General features: G+C 40.8%; 1 protein-coding gene across 3 annotated transcripts; it reads left to right on the top strand.

Moving 5' to 3' along the window:
* Positions 1-876: 876 nt before the first annotated feature.
* On the top strand, positions 877-15,923 carry hnrpkl (heterogeneous nuclear ribonucleoprotein K, like). Of its 3 annotated transcripts, XR_015719303.1 has the most exons (16): positions 878-2,334; positions 3,029-3,126; positions 3,216-3,272; positions 4,407-4,450; positions 5,777-5,849; positions 7,751-7,864; positions 8,361-8,489; positions 8,609-8,913; positions 9,518-9,571; positions 9,751-9,787; positions 11,763-11,778; positions 13,090-13,122; positions 13,256-13,323; positions 13,408-13,577; positions 14,260-14,376; positions 15,836-15,923. XR_015719303.1 is itself a non-coding variant. In XM_087843788.1 (15 exons), the coding sequence occupies exons 1-15, from the start codon at positions 2,274-2,276 to the stop codon at positions 14,288-14,290; spliced, it is 1,290 nt and encodes a 429-aa protein (XP_087699914.1). In that variant the 5' UTR covers positions 878-2,273; the 3' UTR covers positions 14,291-15,404. The 3 variants fall into 3 exon arrangements, 1 of the variants encoding a protein (XP_087699914.1); XM_087843788.1 differs by lacking the exon at positions 15,836-15,923 and having other exon boundaries at positions 14,260-15,404; XR_015719304.1 differs by lacking the exons at positions 11,763-11,778; positions 13,090-13,122; positions 15,836-15,923 and having other exon boundaries at positions 877-2,334; positions 14,260-15,404.
* Positions 15,924-16,030: the final 107 nt, after the last annotated feature.

The following is a 16,030-nucleotide window of genomic DNA, read 5'->3' on the forward strand; positions in this document are numbered from 1 at the left end:
GAATCAATCTCCAACCCATCTTTCATTTCACGTCATGTACACAAACACTAATCAAAACCACTTAAAAAGTTCGCCCTAAGATATGATACCAAAAACACTCCAATCCAAAACCAAAAACTTTTTCCTCTTGGAGTTTTTACTCCTACCCCCAGCTTTGCCGTTGAAAAATGTTCCCATTCAGGAACCTCTGAGTGCCTTGTGTCACTCTCTCTCTAATAGTGCCTCTGTTCGAAGCCTGTTGCACTAATACAGCTGTGGCACTGCTGATATAAATCCTGGAATATCCACTTGCTCTCTTTATATAGGCCTCACTCGCACAATAGTTTAATTTCAAACACAACAAATGTGATTTCTTTCAGGTGGCTTCCTACATCTTCCACCAGAAAATGCTAACAAATATTTTCACAGTCCATATACTCCCTCTCGCTTATGTTTCTTTGCCAGCATTGTGACGTGTAATTACATCTTCTAAATTCAGGGTGTAATTTAACAAGCTGCATAAATGTAGATACAGCAGAGCAAAGGAAATGCGAAACAAATGTTTTTAAGGAGCGGTTAGTAACATGATGTTTTCAAATTTCTTTTTTTTTCTTTTTTGAATTAACCACACACCCTATGCTGTTTGTCTGATCTTTTTAAAGAATGGTTAAGCTACTCACACTGTTTAAAATAAATATGTAAATGTTTAATCGCACTAAATTTCCACCTTTCCAATCTTATTTCTTATTGACGTTCATATGAAGCAACTTTAATTAACCCGGCAGTCTGAATTCAGGACCAGAAATTCCCAAAATATTTAGAGGAGGATGTCTGATACATTGTCCCATTACGGGTACAAAGTTTCCTTTCGGCGGATCTAACGTGCCTTAGCCCCGCCCGCCGGTGTTGACAGGGAGCCACCGGGAGAGGGTCGACGAATCGAGCTCATCCACAGCGTGTGTTTCCGTGCTGAAAACGTTTCAAGGCGAGGCGACCGCTGAACACTGAGGACCGCAGTGAACGTAGTTTTTTTAGCCCCAGGTTTGTTTTTCTGTTTGTTGTACATTTCATAGCTCGGGTTGTAACGTGGCGTCATTCGATCTGTTCGCAAGCTGTCGGCGATTAAACAAGACTTGACGGCTGACATTAGCAGGATAGCCGCGTAGCTCTGCTGTTATTTGCGGTTTTGTACAGTCGCAACGTGGACAGTGGAGCTGATAGGCACGCCTCGTAAAACGCACCAACTGGCTAGCTTTGCAGCGCTGTTAGCTTGGGAGCGCAATGTCAGTACCGTTAACAGATAGCTAACTTATTTGCAGGCATCAGGTGATAAACACATTTTCTTTCGGGAGCAGTTTCCCTAATGTCCAGTCACCTCGGGTAGCTGTTTTGAATTTTATTTTTTGATGAAAACAAAGGGGAGAAAAAAGACTCGATATTAGCCATTTGTTGGTCCTTTCTCAAACGGCTAATGTGCTCTGGATGACATTAGCGCACATACGTGTTTGTGTTTAACCGTTAGATGTCTGTGGCGGCTCTCGGTGGTTAAAACGGGTGCTGTTAATTCCTGAGCTATGTGGGCGTTGACTGGCACTCCTTTTAAGTTTAGCAAGGCCTGCAGAGGTCCAGACAGCATGTACAGTACTTGGCTAGCAACAGTAGCCAGCGCATGTAGGTGGGCTGCGTTTGTACAGTACAGTGCATGCAGGCCAGCAACACTCAGGAGCTACGACACTTTCACATGTCCAATCCTAGATTATTATCTCTGTGATGAAGTACTGCGGGATGCTGCCTGAGCAAATACATACATGCTTATGAATTTCGTGTGCTGCACGTAGCTTAGTCATGTGTTATTGCAGACGACTATCAAGAATAAATTCCCCAAATTCTTTGGTGGCAGCATCTATTTTGTGAGGATTTTCTGCTTCATCTCATCTTTTGATTGTGGTGGTATAATTCCACAGTTCAGTTTATAGGCACACTGGGCTGTGGGTACATTCAGTGGTCACTTTATATTGCAAGCTACACAGTTAATCAATCGTATCTGCAATTGGCTAATTCACGTACTTAGAAAAATACATGCTATAGTTGTAGTGGCTGACTGACATTTTTAAGTAATGACTGTGATAGGTCAATGTCTGCTGATAATATTGGCCAACTCCTTCAGATTATTTGATCAGGTGTGTCCCTGCATGTACTGTATGCCGTTTGACTGATTGTATCATTTGATCCCCTCCGTTTAGCAGATCCAGGGAGAGGAACCTGTTTGTTTTTCCCGCTGCAGGTGAAAGACAATGGAGGTGAAAGGCAAACAGCAGGACGAAGACATCTCATTCAGCAACACTGACACTAATGGTAAGGTCCCACACAGGTTTATGTTGATTAGTTAAGCAATTCATTAGAGTAATGTAAAGATGTAAAGGTCCTGCTTTTAAAAATAAGCTAAGCCTGTCTGTCATGTCATCCGGCATAAAGTACAGTCTGCAGATACAAATGGTAATTAGTTTGTTTAAGGAAAGGAGAGAGGTAGGGGAAAAGAAACTGGCTTATGCTTCATAGCATGTGCACATGTCAGATGGTTGAGGGATTCGCCTGTCCAGCATACTGCTGTTCTGTGGGCCCTGAGCAGATCTGTCCCATGTTTTAATCCAGGAAGGGTACACGGTGGTGTTGGACTTCTTCCAGGATACAGTTGGCCGCTAAATGAAACCTGTTCTTTGGGTGGAACATGGCGTAGACCTAGCTCCTGATGTGTAGTTATATTTTTGTCACTTTTTCTAAGCTTTTAGTGGCTTTAGCCGGTAATGTTAATTTGGTTCTTTCCCCCAATTTCTTTTCCCCTAACGGTAAGGCAACTCAGTCCTAAATTGTTTGTGTTGTTTGGTGTTATAGAATACTGTGGTGACAATGTCTTTGAAGAACAACAACAGTGTGTTTTTTATGTTTATATATATATATATATTATTACAATTACCCTTAACTTGTTGTTTGAGTACTGTGTTCAGAGTTACTGCCCGTCTCCGTTTGACCAAATCACCTGTCTCTTTAGGTAAGCGCCCAGCTGAGGACATGGATGAGGAGCAGGCCTTTAAACGTTCACGCAACACAGATGAGATGGTGGAGCTGCGAGTGCTGCTTCAGAGCAAAGTAAAAAGACTCAGTTCACACATCAGCTGTTGGGACCGCATTGCTGTTTTCTTCACCTTTTCATCAAACCTTTTTTTTTTCCTTCACAGAATGCCGGTGCTGTTATTGGAAAGGGTGGCAAGAACATAAAAGCCCTGCGCACAGATGTGAGTACACAGATAAAAATCTGCAAATATGTCTGCGATTGAGGCGACAGTTTTGTCAGCTAATGCCTGCCCCCTCTTTTGCAGAACCTCTCTTTTCTTTTAAATTTATATCTGCCTTGTTGACTGCCACTGGCCTGCTCACCAACGCCTTGGGCCGATGTTTAGCTATTGTGTCCCATCACTTGTGCTGTCCTTATATCTGGGATTCAGTCTAATGAAGTTCTATTATTACATTTGTGCTCTTTAAACATGGAGATGATGAAGGATTGAAGGTTTTCTTGACACAAGAGGAGGAATAATTTATTTTAAAAAACCCAAAGTGTCAAAACAAATTACCAAATGACTTCTGCATTCCTGCAGAATTGGATTTCCACAGAATTAATCCCAGATTTTTTGGCGGCATGCTTTTAGTATTGTATCTAGAATTGACATGCACTGTTACTATGATGAAACCAACTTGGCTTGTGTGGACAGACCAGGAAGGTCCTGTTAGCTGTGTTTTGGGATTTTTTTTTTGTTAGGTTTTTTTGGACACCCCCCCCCCCCCCCTTTTTTCCCCCCCCCAGTCCTGTTTTTGTGAGTTTCGACCTAATTACATTTCCCCAAACTGTTGAAGCTATGTTTGACCTTGAAGTGACAACAGGTGCCTGAAAGCCTTGACTGGAAAGCCTTTTCAGGGACATAAATCTGTCTAGTGCTCCAAACTGCTTATTAAACATATCTTTGTCCAGGTCACACTTCCTGTTCTTCTTCACTCACCACAGTTTCACTTTTGGGACAACGTGTAGCGTGTATTCAATTAAAAATGTATTCCTTCTCCCCCTCTTCCCTTCTCCTTTTTTTTTTTTTTTTTTTTTTGTCTTTACTTTTGGCCACCTTCCTCCGTTGCCCATGTACTGGATCGACATGCCCCTCCTGCGTTGCCCACCTTGACGTTGGCCCAACCTCCGCCCGCCCCCGAACGCCCGCCCGCCCACCTGACACTCCCGGTTGGCCCTGCCCATAAACTGTGCCCCTCCTTAATCGGGCACCTAACTTGACATCTTGTGATTGAATGCCCCCGCCCAATGCCAACCTCCTCCACCACAACCACCACCACAACCACCACCACCACCACCTCCTCGGCCCATGCAGTACAATGCCAGTGTATCAGTCCCAGACAGCAGTGGCCCAGAGCGGTATGTCCCACCAGTTATTGCCTCACTGCCTGATTAGAACAGTGAAACACATGTCTTTGATAATCTGCCTTCTGTTTGACTTTTAACATTTTGATATACATGACAGTATACCCCCCTCCCCCTCCCCCAAACACCCCCCCCCCCCCTCCACTTGTAAGAGACGTGTTTGTTCCTTTTTTTTCTCCTTTTTTTCCTGTCCATTTTCAGCCTCTCCATTGAGTTGGACTTTTTGTTATTACAGTTTATTGTCCATGCAGAGAATCACTGACAGCCCACTACCAAGTAGTTGGTGTTTTACATAGTTAGCAACGCAGCGGTCAGATGCTGTTTATTTATATGTATTTTTTTTTTTTATTTCCTCGCTGTGATGTTTAATTTTACCATAAATCTTGTGGAAAGCAGACATCTTTATCTCACTCTGTCCTCCTCCTCTGTGGCTCACCTGGCCCTCTCGCTTCCCACCCCCACTCTCAGCATCACTGTCCATGAGAGAGCGCACTGGCTCTTGTCCGGAGGCTCTGTCTTCGTGTCTGTCACTCATTATTGTTGTTTCTTTTTATTTCATGGTGCTGCATCCCCTTGTGTTAAATTCCTCTCAGGCCACATCAGATCAGCGCTGCCTGCCCAAACCTTTCATAACCCTCCCACCCCCGTTCCTGTTCCTGTTCTGTGCCACAGAGTAGTTGGCAACCACTCACATTTCTTTTCCCAGTCTAAACCCCTCTGCTCTGTTGCTGTTCTCTACTACCCACCTCGTCTTCTCCTCACCTCAGCCCCAAGCCCCTCTCCTCCCCACCTGTTCCCCACCCTCTTTCCCAACTCCTGGTCACAAAGAGAAGGTGTGCTGGTGGCGCAGTTGTCAATACAAGATAATGTGTTAAGTTATTACCTTCCTTTTCCCCAACTTGGTGGTGGGATGTGATATAAAAGATCTCTCTCTCTCTCTTTTTACACCCCTCTCTCCCAACTCTGTGTGGCCGCAATCACATTAATTTGAGCCGCTCTGAAACCGCCCATCCTCCCCAAGCTTGTCTTTAAAAATAATATTATAATCAGTGCATGTCAGCTGCTTATTTAGTCAGTGTAGTGTTGGGGAAAAGTTATGAAAAATTCTTATTATTTTTTTGTGTAGCATTTAGCAGTCTTAATTTTTCCTTTTTTTTTTTAGTTTTTAAACCTTTCATAAGTGTGTTCATAAATGTTTGCTGGACTACTTCTTCTTTATTTGTTTATTTATTTATTTTTTATCAGGTTTTGCTTTCTGTCCTTCTCTCTTGTCCTTCTTGTAACGCCTTGCTTCCTTTTGGCTAAAATGGTTCCTGACAGGATCCTGAGTGTGAATGCCAGTATCGACACTATTGGAGAGATTCTGTTGAAAATCATACCGACTCTTGAAGAGGTAAGCTGTCATAATAATTGTGCGTATAAACAAAGAGCAGTCCAGAAAGATTGATGGTATCTGTTTATGAGATATGTTTATATGTTGCAAAAAAGAAAAATCACAACTGAATCTGACTAGAAGATCTTATTTCTTTTATTACTGACCTTTCATGCTTTAAGTTAATATAACACAGAGCTGGTACATTGTATCCAGCTGCACCCAGCATGCATTGATAAAATGATAATAATAATAGTAAGCTACTTTTATCTGCTTCCATATTCACAAGGGGTCGCCTCAGCAGGTAGCTCCTGATATTTTCTGAATTTTTGCAGCCCTAAAGGGATTTGTTTCCTACACGCAGCCATATGTCCCACCGGTGATGCTGTGCAATAGTAGTAGTTATGTGCTTACACAACAAAATTTTCATTAGCTTTACTGAGACTCACTGAGTCTTTGTCATAACCACTTCCTGGTTGTCATTCCAGTCATTTGACCGTGCTTAATTAGCTTATAGCTAGACTACTCACAGATAAATGGTTCTAGTTTCTTTTTTGTTGAATTATGTTTATTAATGATCTTAGTATGTGTCTCTGTAGTTTTTTGTCTTTGGTAAATGCTTTATTGAGAGTTCCTCTTGCCCTGTCTTAAAGTCTTTATGTGAGCTGTGAGCTACTTTAAATCTTCTCTAAATATCTTTTCTAAAAGCGGTTTGTAACAGTTATTATCATACTTGTTAATACTGATGGGGAGAGAATTTACAAAACCACATTGGATTGATTCAAATGACTGTTTATGCATAAGTAACAGATAGTTGGTTTGAAATGAAACAATCACGATGCAGTTGAAGTGCACACTTATATTTCTTTATAAATTAAGCAGGTTAAAAAGACTGGAGGTGATCGCATTTGAAAGCTTTGTGAGCCTAAAGCAGACGGTCAAAGGAGAAGTGAATATAAATACAGGCCATGGGTTTGCTTTGCCCAAACAAAGCAAACCCATGAGAAAAACAGGAAGATTAGGAGTAGACCGATTGTTTGTGTACATTCTAATGAATGTACCAAAACTGATGAAAGGCATATTCAGCTTCAGAACAATACTATATTTCTCTGAAAGTCTACAGAGCAATACTAAGATTCAGCGAAATGCAACAAAGTTGACAAGTCGCAGTACAAGTGGACAATGACCCAAAACTTAATGTATGAGCACTCTGAACAGTTTGAAGATCAGGAGGAAGAATCTGCTGCAGTGTCTAAATCGCTCACCTGATTTCACTGACTGTGAGGCTGCAAAGACAAAACATCACAAAGGAGGCATCGTTCTAGCCAGTCGTTGCTTTCAAATAATTTTTGACAATAAAAAAAAATTATCATTTTATTTGGGATTATAAAATTCCGTGCATAGAAGTGGTTGCTATTGCTTAACAGATAATTAACTCCTTAAAATAAATTTCTTTGACTCCTTAAGTTATTTTTGTTGGAGGCTTTAAAAAAGCTGAAAGTCTCCACTGCAACTGTATGTGCCATTTCAGACTGATGTGGTAGCGTAGAGGGACAAAAATGATGAAAATTAAGTTACTGTCCAAATATATGAATGTACACTGCACTGATGTGAATTTTGAAATGCATTAAACATATTAATCATTGCTTTGTTCAATAATGTTCCACAATGAAATAGAAATTTAGCATCACATTTTCTAATCTTGAAATGACTTGCCAAATGCCAGATTGTGACCCATGCAGATGTGTGCATGGGTCATTTAAGGCTTGGAGTCCACTGCATGTTTAGCAGTTATTAGCAGGTTTAGCAGTTTTTTGCCACATTGGCAGCATATAAGTTACTGCCCAAAGACTTTAATAATAAACTATAGGCAGATATTCTGACCCTGCTGACATTGTTGATCTTGTGCCGTGTTTCTTTAGTACCAACATTACAGTGGGATTGATTTTGACTGTGAGCTTCGGCTGCTGATCCATCAGAGCTTGGCAGGGGGCATCATCGGAGTGAAAGGTGCCAAGATAAAGGAGCTAAGAGAGGTAAGAGAGTCCAGATTAGCAGGATCCTCACGATGCTCTGCCCCAAAAGCTGGACTGTAGAATAATTATTAAGGTTCTAATTGTTAATGCATATTGTATCTGAAATATATTAGGATTTATTAGGACTTATTTGTGCCACCTTATTTGTTTATACTTTGAGTATTACAGATATAACTTATTTGCAGCTGTAATCAGATAATGTGGAATATGTGATCAAAATTTGGCTCGTAAGAATAATTAAAAAAAAAAAAAAAATCATACCTCCAATTAAATTCACCTGATCTGCCCATCGAGATCATATATGTCCGGACAGCTGTCAGTGTACACGTTTTGATTGAGATGGGCAATTATCTGAGCCATCGTTAGCTACGCAGCTCATATGTGTATTTAAGGACTAGTTTTGCTAGTGTCATAGACCAGCTTTAATGGCAAATTGGTCACAGATGAAATTGATAGACTGGAAAGAAGACTAATACTTCTTGTTCTTGTGCATCAGAACACCCAGACCACCATCAAGTTGTTCCAGGAGTGCTGTCCACACTCGACAGACAGAGTCGTCTTAGTTGGAGGAAAGCCAGAGCGCGTCGTTGAATGTATAAAAGTTATATTGGAGCTGGTGTCAGAGGTGCGATTACATCATTGAGATCTGTTAAAAGGGTTAACATGCTTTATAATTATGCGGTTCATGTCTCACAGTAAGAATAATAAATTATCTATTTAATTTTCTTTTCCTTGCTCTTGCAGGCACCGATCAAAGGTCGCGCCCAGCCTTATGACCCTAACTTCTATGACGAGACGTACGACTACGGTGGCTTTACTATGTTATTTGAAGAGAGGGGCAGACGACCCATCGGTGGCTTCCCCATTCGTGTTCGTGGCGGTTTTGAGCGCATGCCTCCCGTTCGCGGCAGCAGGCCCATGCCTCCCTCCAGAAGGGATTATGATGACATGAGTCCCAGACGAGGGCCTCCGCCACCACTGAGCAGAGGACGAGGGGGAAGTCGTGCTCGTAATCTGCCTCTGCCCCCGCCGCCACCACCAAGAGGAGGGTAAGGGCAGTGCATCTGAACTGTTTTTATACTTTATATAAAAGATAGCCACAGATAATGCCCATTACCCATTGGTGTTTTAACTCCCATTTTAAAGCCCCTGGTTGGCCGTTGACATATGGTTAGCATAACCAAGCCAAAAGTGAATGTATTTGGACTAGAGGGAGGAGTGCTAAATTGTCAACTAGGGGTATTGTTGATAGGTTGCATCCATCCATCTGGGTGCACATAGATAAAACTTAAATACTTTAAAAACTGGAGCACTCACTTCTTGCACTACTTGCACACCAACCCATATTATGTCAGTGCTGCAAATGGCTCCAACACCACAAATGCAGCCAAAGTTCAGTCCAAATTCAAATTAGCAGAGGTGATGAGCCTAGTCAGCATTCACCCACCCTAAGTGTTATTAAAATGAAGGTGAAAATTAGCTATAGGCATTTTTTTGGTACTCTTTGTAAAACGATCTTATTTCTCCAATAAAGTTTGGATCTAAAAAGCACTATTAGATTCCTGTTAATTTATGCGTATTATGTGTATGTTTGTGTATAGGCATATATATTGTTTCACCAACTTCTTTTTCCTTGTCTGTTATTATCCACAGAGGTGACAGGTTTTCACATGGCAGCTATCATGGTAGCATGGATGACAGACCAAGGTGAGTAGGATTGTCAATACAAAATAATTTGTCTTAAAAGCAGAAGACACTGAAAGTTCATCAGGAGGTGAAGCCATAGTTCAGACCTGATCAGAGGTCATCAGTGGAGTCTGCTTGCCCTGTCACACGTGTCCCCTATGTTGGAGGAACTATGTTAACATTTACCTTTTTGTCTGTAGTGACAGAAGAGGCAGAGGAGACCGTTATGACAGCATGGTGAGTGTGTTTACTAGTGCTTCTGTAATGCTAATCCGTATGTGTCGCTTCCTGCTTCTGTGTAGTTTGTGTTTGTGAATCCTGCTTTAGATCATATGATTGGAATTTCTTTTTCTCACTTTCGTACAAGCGCAGTGGCTTCAACACCAAGCTGCTTTTTTTTCTCCCCCCACTATGTATGCACACTGATGTAGGCCTGTTGTTGCCAGGCAACTGTTGTCTCCGTGGTTACCACAGAGCAGCTGAGTACGTAGTCCGGAGATCCACCAGGCTAGCAAATGAGCAGAAGCCAAAGCAAGTCCTGAACTGTTTCCCTGTAGGTTTAAAGCTGCAAAAATGTTTTAATAGTAATACAGAAGCATTAATTTCATCACACAGGCATCAAGAGATGTCAGTTAATCCTTTAAAGTGATTTTAAAGTGTCTAAGAAAAGAGCAAAAACTGACGTTTATCATGTAAAGTATAATATCATTTCTTTTTCTTTGTGAAACAAGAATTTCAGGAGTGAAAGCATCAACTGATTATTTTTTGCATTAACGCTTGTCACTGCTCTACTCATCTGAGTTAACAAGTAAACATCGTCACATATAAATTAAATGCAATCGGTGTAATAGATGTGGGACTTGCAGCCAATTTGCTACTTGACAGATCTTACCCATGGCTAAGCACTTTAATACAAAGAAAGAGGTTTACAGTAAAAGAGCTACAGACAAATGCTGGAAAAAGTAATCAAAACTACAGTGACAGCTTCCAGTTGACATTGAAGTGTTCAGATGTTCAGAAGGCTTTTCCCCCCCTTTTCTTTCTCTCTTTTTTTTTTTTAGGGCTGTATGCAAGCAGATAGTTTGTGTACTTGAAGACAGCCATATTACTGTAAAATAGGCTTTACTGGAACTTACTGGAGAGGCAGCTGGTTATCCCTCGCAGTGCATCACCGTATATGAACTCTATTTATATTTTCCTTTAAAAGGATGGGTACACCTAATTTTGAATGTTAATGGTAATGCTCATTTCTTTGGAAGTAGTAAATGGAGGATGAAATAACTATTGCCCCGACTATATATTCACACATGTGTTCCGACCTTAAATTGAATTGGTGTCCTTTATTCTGAGCCATTTAAATGGTTTATTTAAAATAAATAAATTAATACAGAAAAGGCCTAAATTGTCTACAGGGAAGTTGTAGCGTGATCAGCAATGCATCGTTTGTGTTTAGCAACACAAGTCACTGACAACTTCCAGCCGAGTCACTGCACAAACCAGCAGAACAGAATCCTGGAAAGTGTAAATGTGTTTTGGGGCACGTATGGAGTCTACGAGGACTCGTACAGGCTGATTAAAATAGAAGCATATCTGTTCTATCAGACATGTGTGAGCTGAGCAGCTGAAAAGCCTCCTGTGTAAGAGGCAGCATAGTCAAAATTGGGTTTTTCTTGAACTTCCCCACAAAAGCTGCAGCTGTTCTTGGCAGTATTGTGAACTCAAACTGATGATGCTTTTATGTGCTTCAAATATATGAACGACTGAAAGTCTCTGTGTTGATCTAGGAAGGTAAAGCTGAGTACTTTACTAACGAGTACTTTAAAGGTCTTCAACATGTGCCTTTCTGTTGGTCAACTTTATTCAAATTAATAATTTCAGAAAGGCAAATCATTACATGAAGGGTCCCAGAGTTATTTCACCCTCGGATCAAATTTCTAGCCGACAACATGGTGTTCTTATAAAGTTCAGTGTGATTTTTAAAGCTTTGAAATGGATGTGCTTAATACTGTGGGATGAGTACTCCCCTTCACCTTGGTGAACATCAGATTGTTCTTAGTCTGCATGAGTGTACACAAGTTTTTTTGTAGTTTAATGTAGAATGGATAGTGAGCATTTAGTTTACTCCAGGTTCTGAGAGCTTTGTCTTTACTGTGACATTCAAACTTATATTATATATATATTTTTCCCCCCATCAATTGATCCTGAAATGCAGAGTGGAGGTGGATATGGTGAGTGTTCTTCTTTATTAATCTCCTGGAAAAATTCAAGTTCAGCAAAGGAAAATCAGGGCTTCTTGGACTTTATTCTCATAATTTCATCTTTTATTTTTGAGAGGTTTTATAGGAACACCACAATGCTGCTAGGCATGGGGCAACTATCAGGCATAACATTATGACCACCCGCCTAGTATTGTGTCGGTCCACCCTTTGCTGTCAAAACATCTCTGACCCGTCAAGGCATGGACTCAACTAAACCCATGTGCTGTGGTATCTGGCACCAAGATGTCAGCAAAAGATCCTGTAGGTCCTGTAAGTTGTGGGGTGGGGCCTCCATGGATCAGGCCTGTTTGTCCAACACATCCCACAGATGCTCACGTGGATTGAGCAGTGGGTCATTTGGAGGAAACAATGCTGAGGTAGGTGGTACGTGTCAAAGTAACATTGGTTAGACCAGGTCACCTTTTACTATTGCTCCGTTCACCCTGACCGGTCTGTGGCTATGCAGCCCCATATGCAACAAACTGCAATGCACTGTGTATTCTGACACCTTTCTATCAGAACCAGCATTGACCTTGTGGTCAATTTGAGCTACAGTAGCTCGTCTGTTAAATCGGACTACACGTGTCAGCCTTCGCTCCTCACGTGCATCAGTGAGCCTTGGCCTCCCATGACCCTGTCACTGGTTCACTGCTGTTCCTTCCTTGGACCACTTTTCGCAGATACTGACCACTGCAGACTGGGAACACCCCTCAAGAGCTGCAGTTTTGGAGACACTCTGACCCAGTTGTCTTGCATTCACAGTTTGGCACTTGTAAAACTTGCTCAAATCCTTGCACTTGTCCATGACTTTCTTCTCATCAACTTTGAGGATAAAATCGTCACTTGCTCCCTATGAGATCCCATCCACTAACAGGTGCCTTGATGAAAAGATGATCAGTGTTATGTATGTCACCCCAGTGGCCATGATGTTATGCCTGATCAGTGAGTATAGACTAGGTCACAGGTTTTCTAACACACTGCTATTATCAGTTCAGCTTTGACTTGATGTGTTTAACAGTTAAGTTCATTATTTATTGAATATACTACTGTGTAAGGAAAAGATGAAACCATGCAATGGCTACCAGTTTAAAAACAGTGAGTTTCATTTAAATGATTCATTTATTTTTACTGATAAATGAATCCGTTGATTCAATAATTGAACTGCAGCTCAAGTCTGGAACATTCTGGCTACATTCTTTACTATCACTTTTCTCTTTTCTTTGTTCTGGGGTGCATTTTCATTTTTTTCCTTTCTTTGTTTTCTTTTTGATGTTTTCAAAGACAACAGTTCTTCCTGGGATCACTTTCAGTCTGGTGAGTTGGGATCGATCGTTCCTATCCCAGCGTTTTGTTTCCTAACCTATAGGGATTGTTGCATCTTCTGGCATGCTTTAGTTAAAGATGGATTTTTCCCTCTTCCACCTTATGTGGTTTTAACTCCTCCTAGGCGGCAGAGGCTCGTACAGTGATATCGGAGGTCCAGTCATCACAACACAAGTCACCATCCCAAAAGATGTAAGCTAAAGTGAGCAATGACAAGAAAAGAGATGCCACTCCTTCATGTATGTTTTTTAACTCTCCTTTACGGTTGTTGTGCAGCTGGCAGGCTCCATCATTGGTAAAGGCGGTCAGAGGATCAAGCAGATCCGCCATGAGTCTGGGGCATCCATCAAGATTGATGAACCACTAGAGGGCTCTGAGGACCGCATCATCACTATCACAGGGACACAGGACCAGATCCAGAATGCCCAGTACTTGCTGCAGAACAGGCACGCACTCCTCTGATTTTCCCCAGGACAGTATCAACACCACAGAGCACAGGCCTTTCTGTGCTGACCTGTGTGCTCATGCTCACCCACACCCAAATGGAAATAATTGTATTTATTTATTTATTTTACTTTTAATCGGTCAATTTTGACTCACAGTTTCTCCAGGAAAATCTGAAATGAAATCTAATAAGATCACTAGATTAAGCAGTTTATTAACGGAAATTGTGCAACTGTTTTGGGTAATTGATGATGAAATAATTCTGCAGTGTAAGTTCGATGGAAACTGGCTTTGGGTGGGGGAAGCTTTAAAGACGACCTTGGATCTGGACTATTTTACACTATTTTGTAACTTTTTACAGTTGGCGTTAAGATCATCTGGCAGATTAATGAATGATGAAAATTTTGTTTCATCTTGTGGAGCTTTTCATTTCACTGTGCTCCCTCTCACCACTAAATGGCTAAGCTGGTCTCAGCAGTTGGTCGGGTCGCTTCTTGCACACAGAATTTATTTCCAGCTTTGACCTTGCGTTACTTTTTTTTAACTTACAAATGTTCTTCATGTGGAAAATGCTTAACAATTTTTCCACATCTGGATTTACAACTTCTTAACCCGTGCCATGTTTCTGTTAACATAAATATTCCTAATGTTTCGTCCTTACCTTTTATCTGTCTCTTATTTCAGCGTGAGGCAGTACTCAGGTCGGTTCTTCTAGGAGGAAAAGAGAAGAAGCAGAAGAGTGAAGCCATGCTGCCATACTGTTTGTTCCTGCTATTCAGAGCCTACATTCCTCTGCTTTGGGTAGACATGCCCCTTACACACACACACACACACACACACACACACACACACACACACACACACACACACACACACACACACACACACACACACACACACACTCACTCTACACCGCCTAGCTGTGTTGCAGTTTTTATTTTGACAAATCTTAAGCTGTCAAACAGCAGTCAACAAGTTTTTCTGTGCTGGTGTGATTACTTTTAAGAGATTCTTGTGCCGTCACTGGAGTAAACCCATCTGTGTGATGACTTTCGGTGTTGTGAGAGCCAACCTCTGGCCCTTATTTCTTTGATTTCAGTACAGCATGCAGAATGTAATAGTTTAGTTTGAATCATTATGTTTGTTTGATTTTTTTTTTCTTCTTTCCCTTAAAGTTTTAAGCACACTTTCCAAATGAAGATGCATGGTGTTGGAATGGTTCAAAGCCTTTTGAATAAACTTCAGTTTTTACACGACCTCCAACACCTTTTTTCTCACTGTTAAATGAAGTAATGAAGTGCTTTCTTTCTTTTTCTTTTTTGAATGATGGGGTTCAGTGAGATTGTTTGGGAAATGAATTTATTTATGTCTATTACGCTAAAGTAGAAAGCAGAGAAGAATTGAGATGCCAGCCTCATGTGTGGAGGGTCAGTATGAAGCTAGCACCACAGCCTGTTGGCTTACTCTAGCACAAAAGTGAATGCATGCAGCAGAAATTCCACCCATCAGTCCACAGATGAACATACTGTATCTTGTTGTTGTTTATTTTGTACAGAAAGAAGCTAAAATGTACTTTTGGCCTTCCCCTCAGCACAAATAATATCTGCTTGTAACCCATCGGTGCCTATTTTAGAAACCTTTCAGTTTATAATTCTCTCATAAACAGTTTTTTTTTATGGATCAAACAGACGATTTGTGAAAATTGTGAACTTTTGAAATGTTTGTACTGTGGGTGTACTTTCTAATCCGTGATGGTGCTAGCTTCATATTTTAACAGGCAGGAAATAAATAAACCCATTTCCCAAAATATCTTTTTTTTTCTTGTTTTTTTTTAAAAAGTTGGGATACTTGTGCCAGTGCGGTATGCATAAAGAAAGTTTTAAGATTTTTTTTTTTTTGTGTGTGTAATCGTCTTTCTTTGAAAGGCAAAAAGCTGTATAAAGTGTGTATATATATTTACATAAAAAAGCAGTAATTTTATGAGTGTTTAGAACGGCCCAGATTACTTAATACTTTGGGGCCAAAAACAACAAGAACAACAAAAAAAGACAGATTTGGTAATCTTTAGTTGTCTTTCCATTATTTCTTTTCTACCACTCACAGGGATGGACTCGCTGAAATCTTCCAACCTTAAGAGCTGATCAGTTGGATCCATTTTATTCTTGCATTTTTTTTTTATTATTTTAATTTTTGGAGAAGGATTTTTAGAGTTCTGTGAATTGATTTCTTAAGATACTTTTTTTTTCTCTTTTCTTTGCAGTTTGATGTCAGGAGATTTGTGAGTCCAGGAGTGGTGATTTTTCTGTGTAGTACTTGCAGGTGTTTAGTAAATAAAGTCTGTGTCACAGCCCACAAAGTGTAAGTGTGTGTCTATTTGTTTTTATTTCAGCGGAGCAATACTGCGCTGCTGTCTTTGTAGTACATGTAAGTGGTTTACGGGCATGGTGAAGTGTGT

Source organism: Neolamprologus brichardi, chromosome 7, assembly GCF_056152115.1.
Source record: "Neolamprologus brichardi isolate AB-2024 chromosome 7, ASM5615211v1, whole genome shotgun sequence".
Lineage (NCBI taxonomy): Eukaryota > Metazoa > Chordata > Actinopteri > Cichliformes > Cichlidae > Neolamprologus > Neolamprologus brichardi.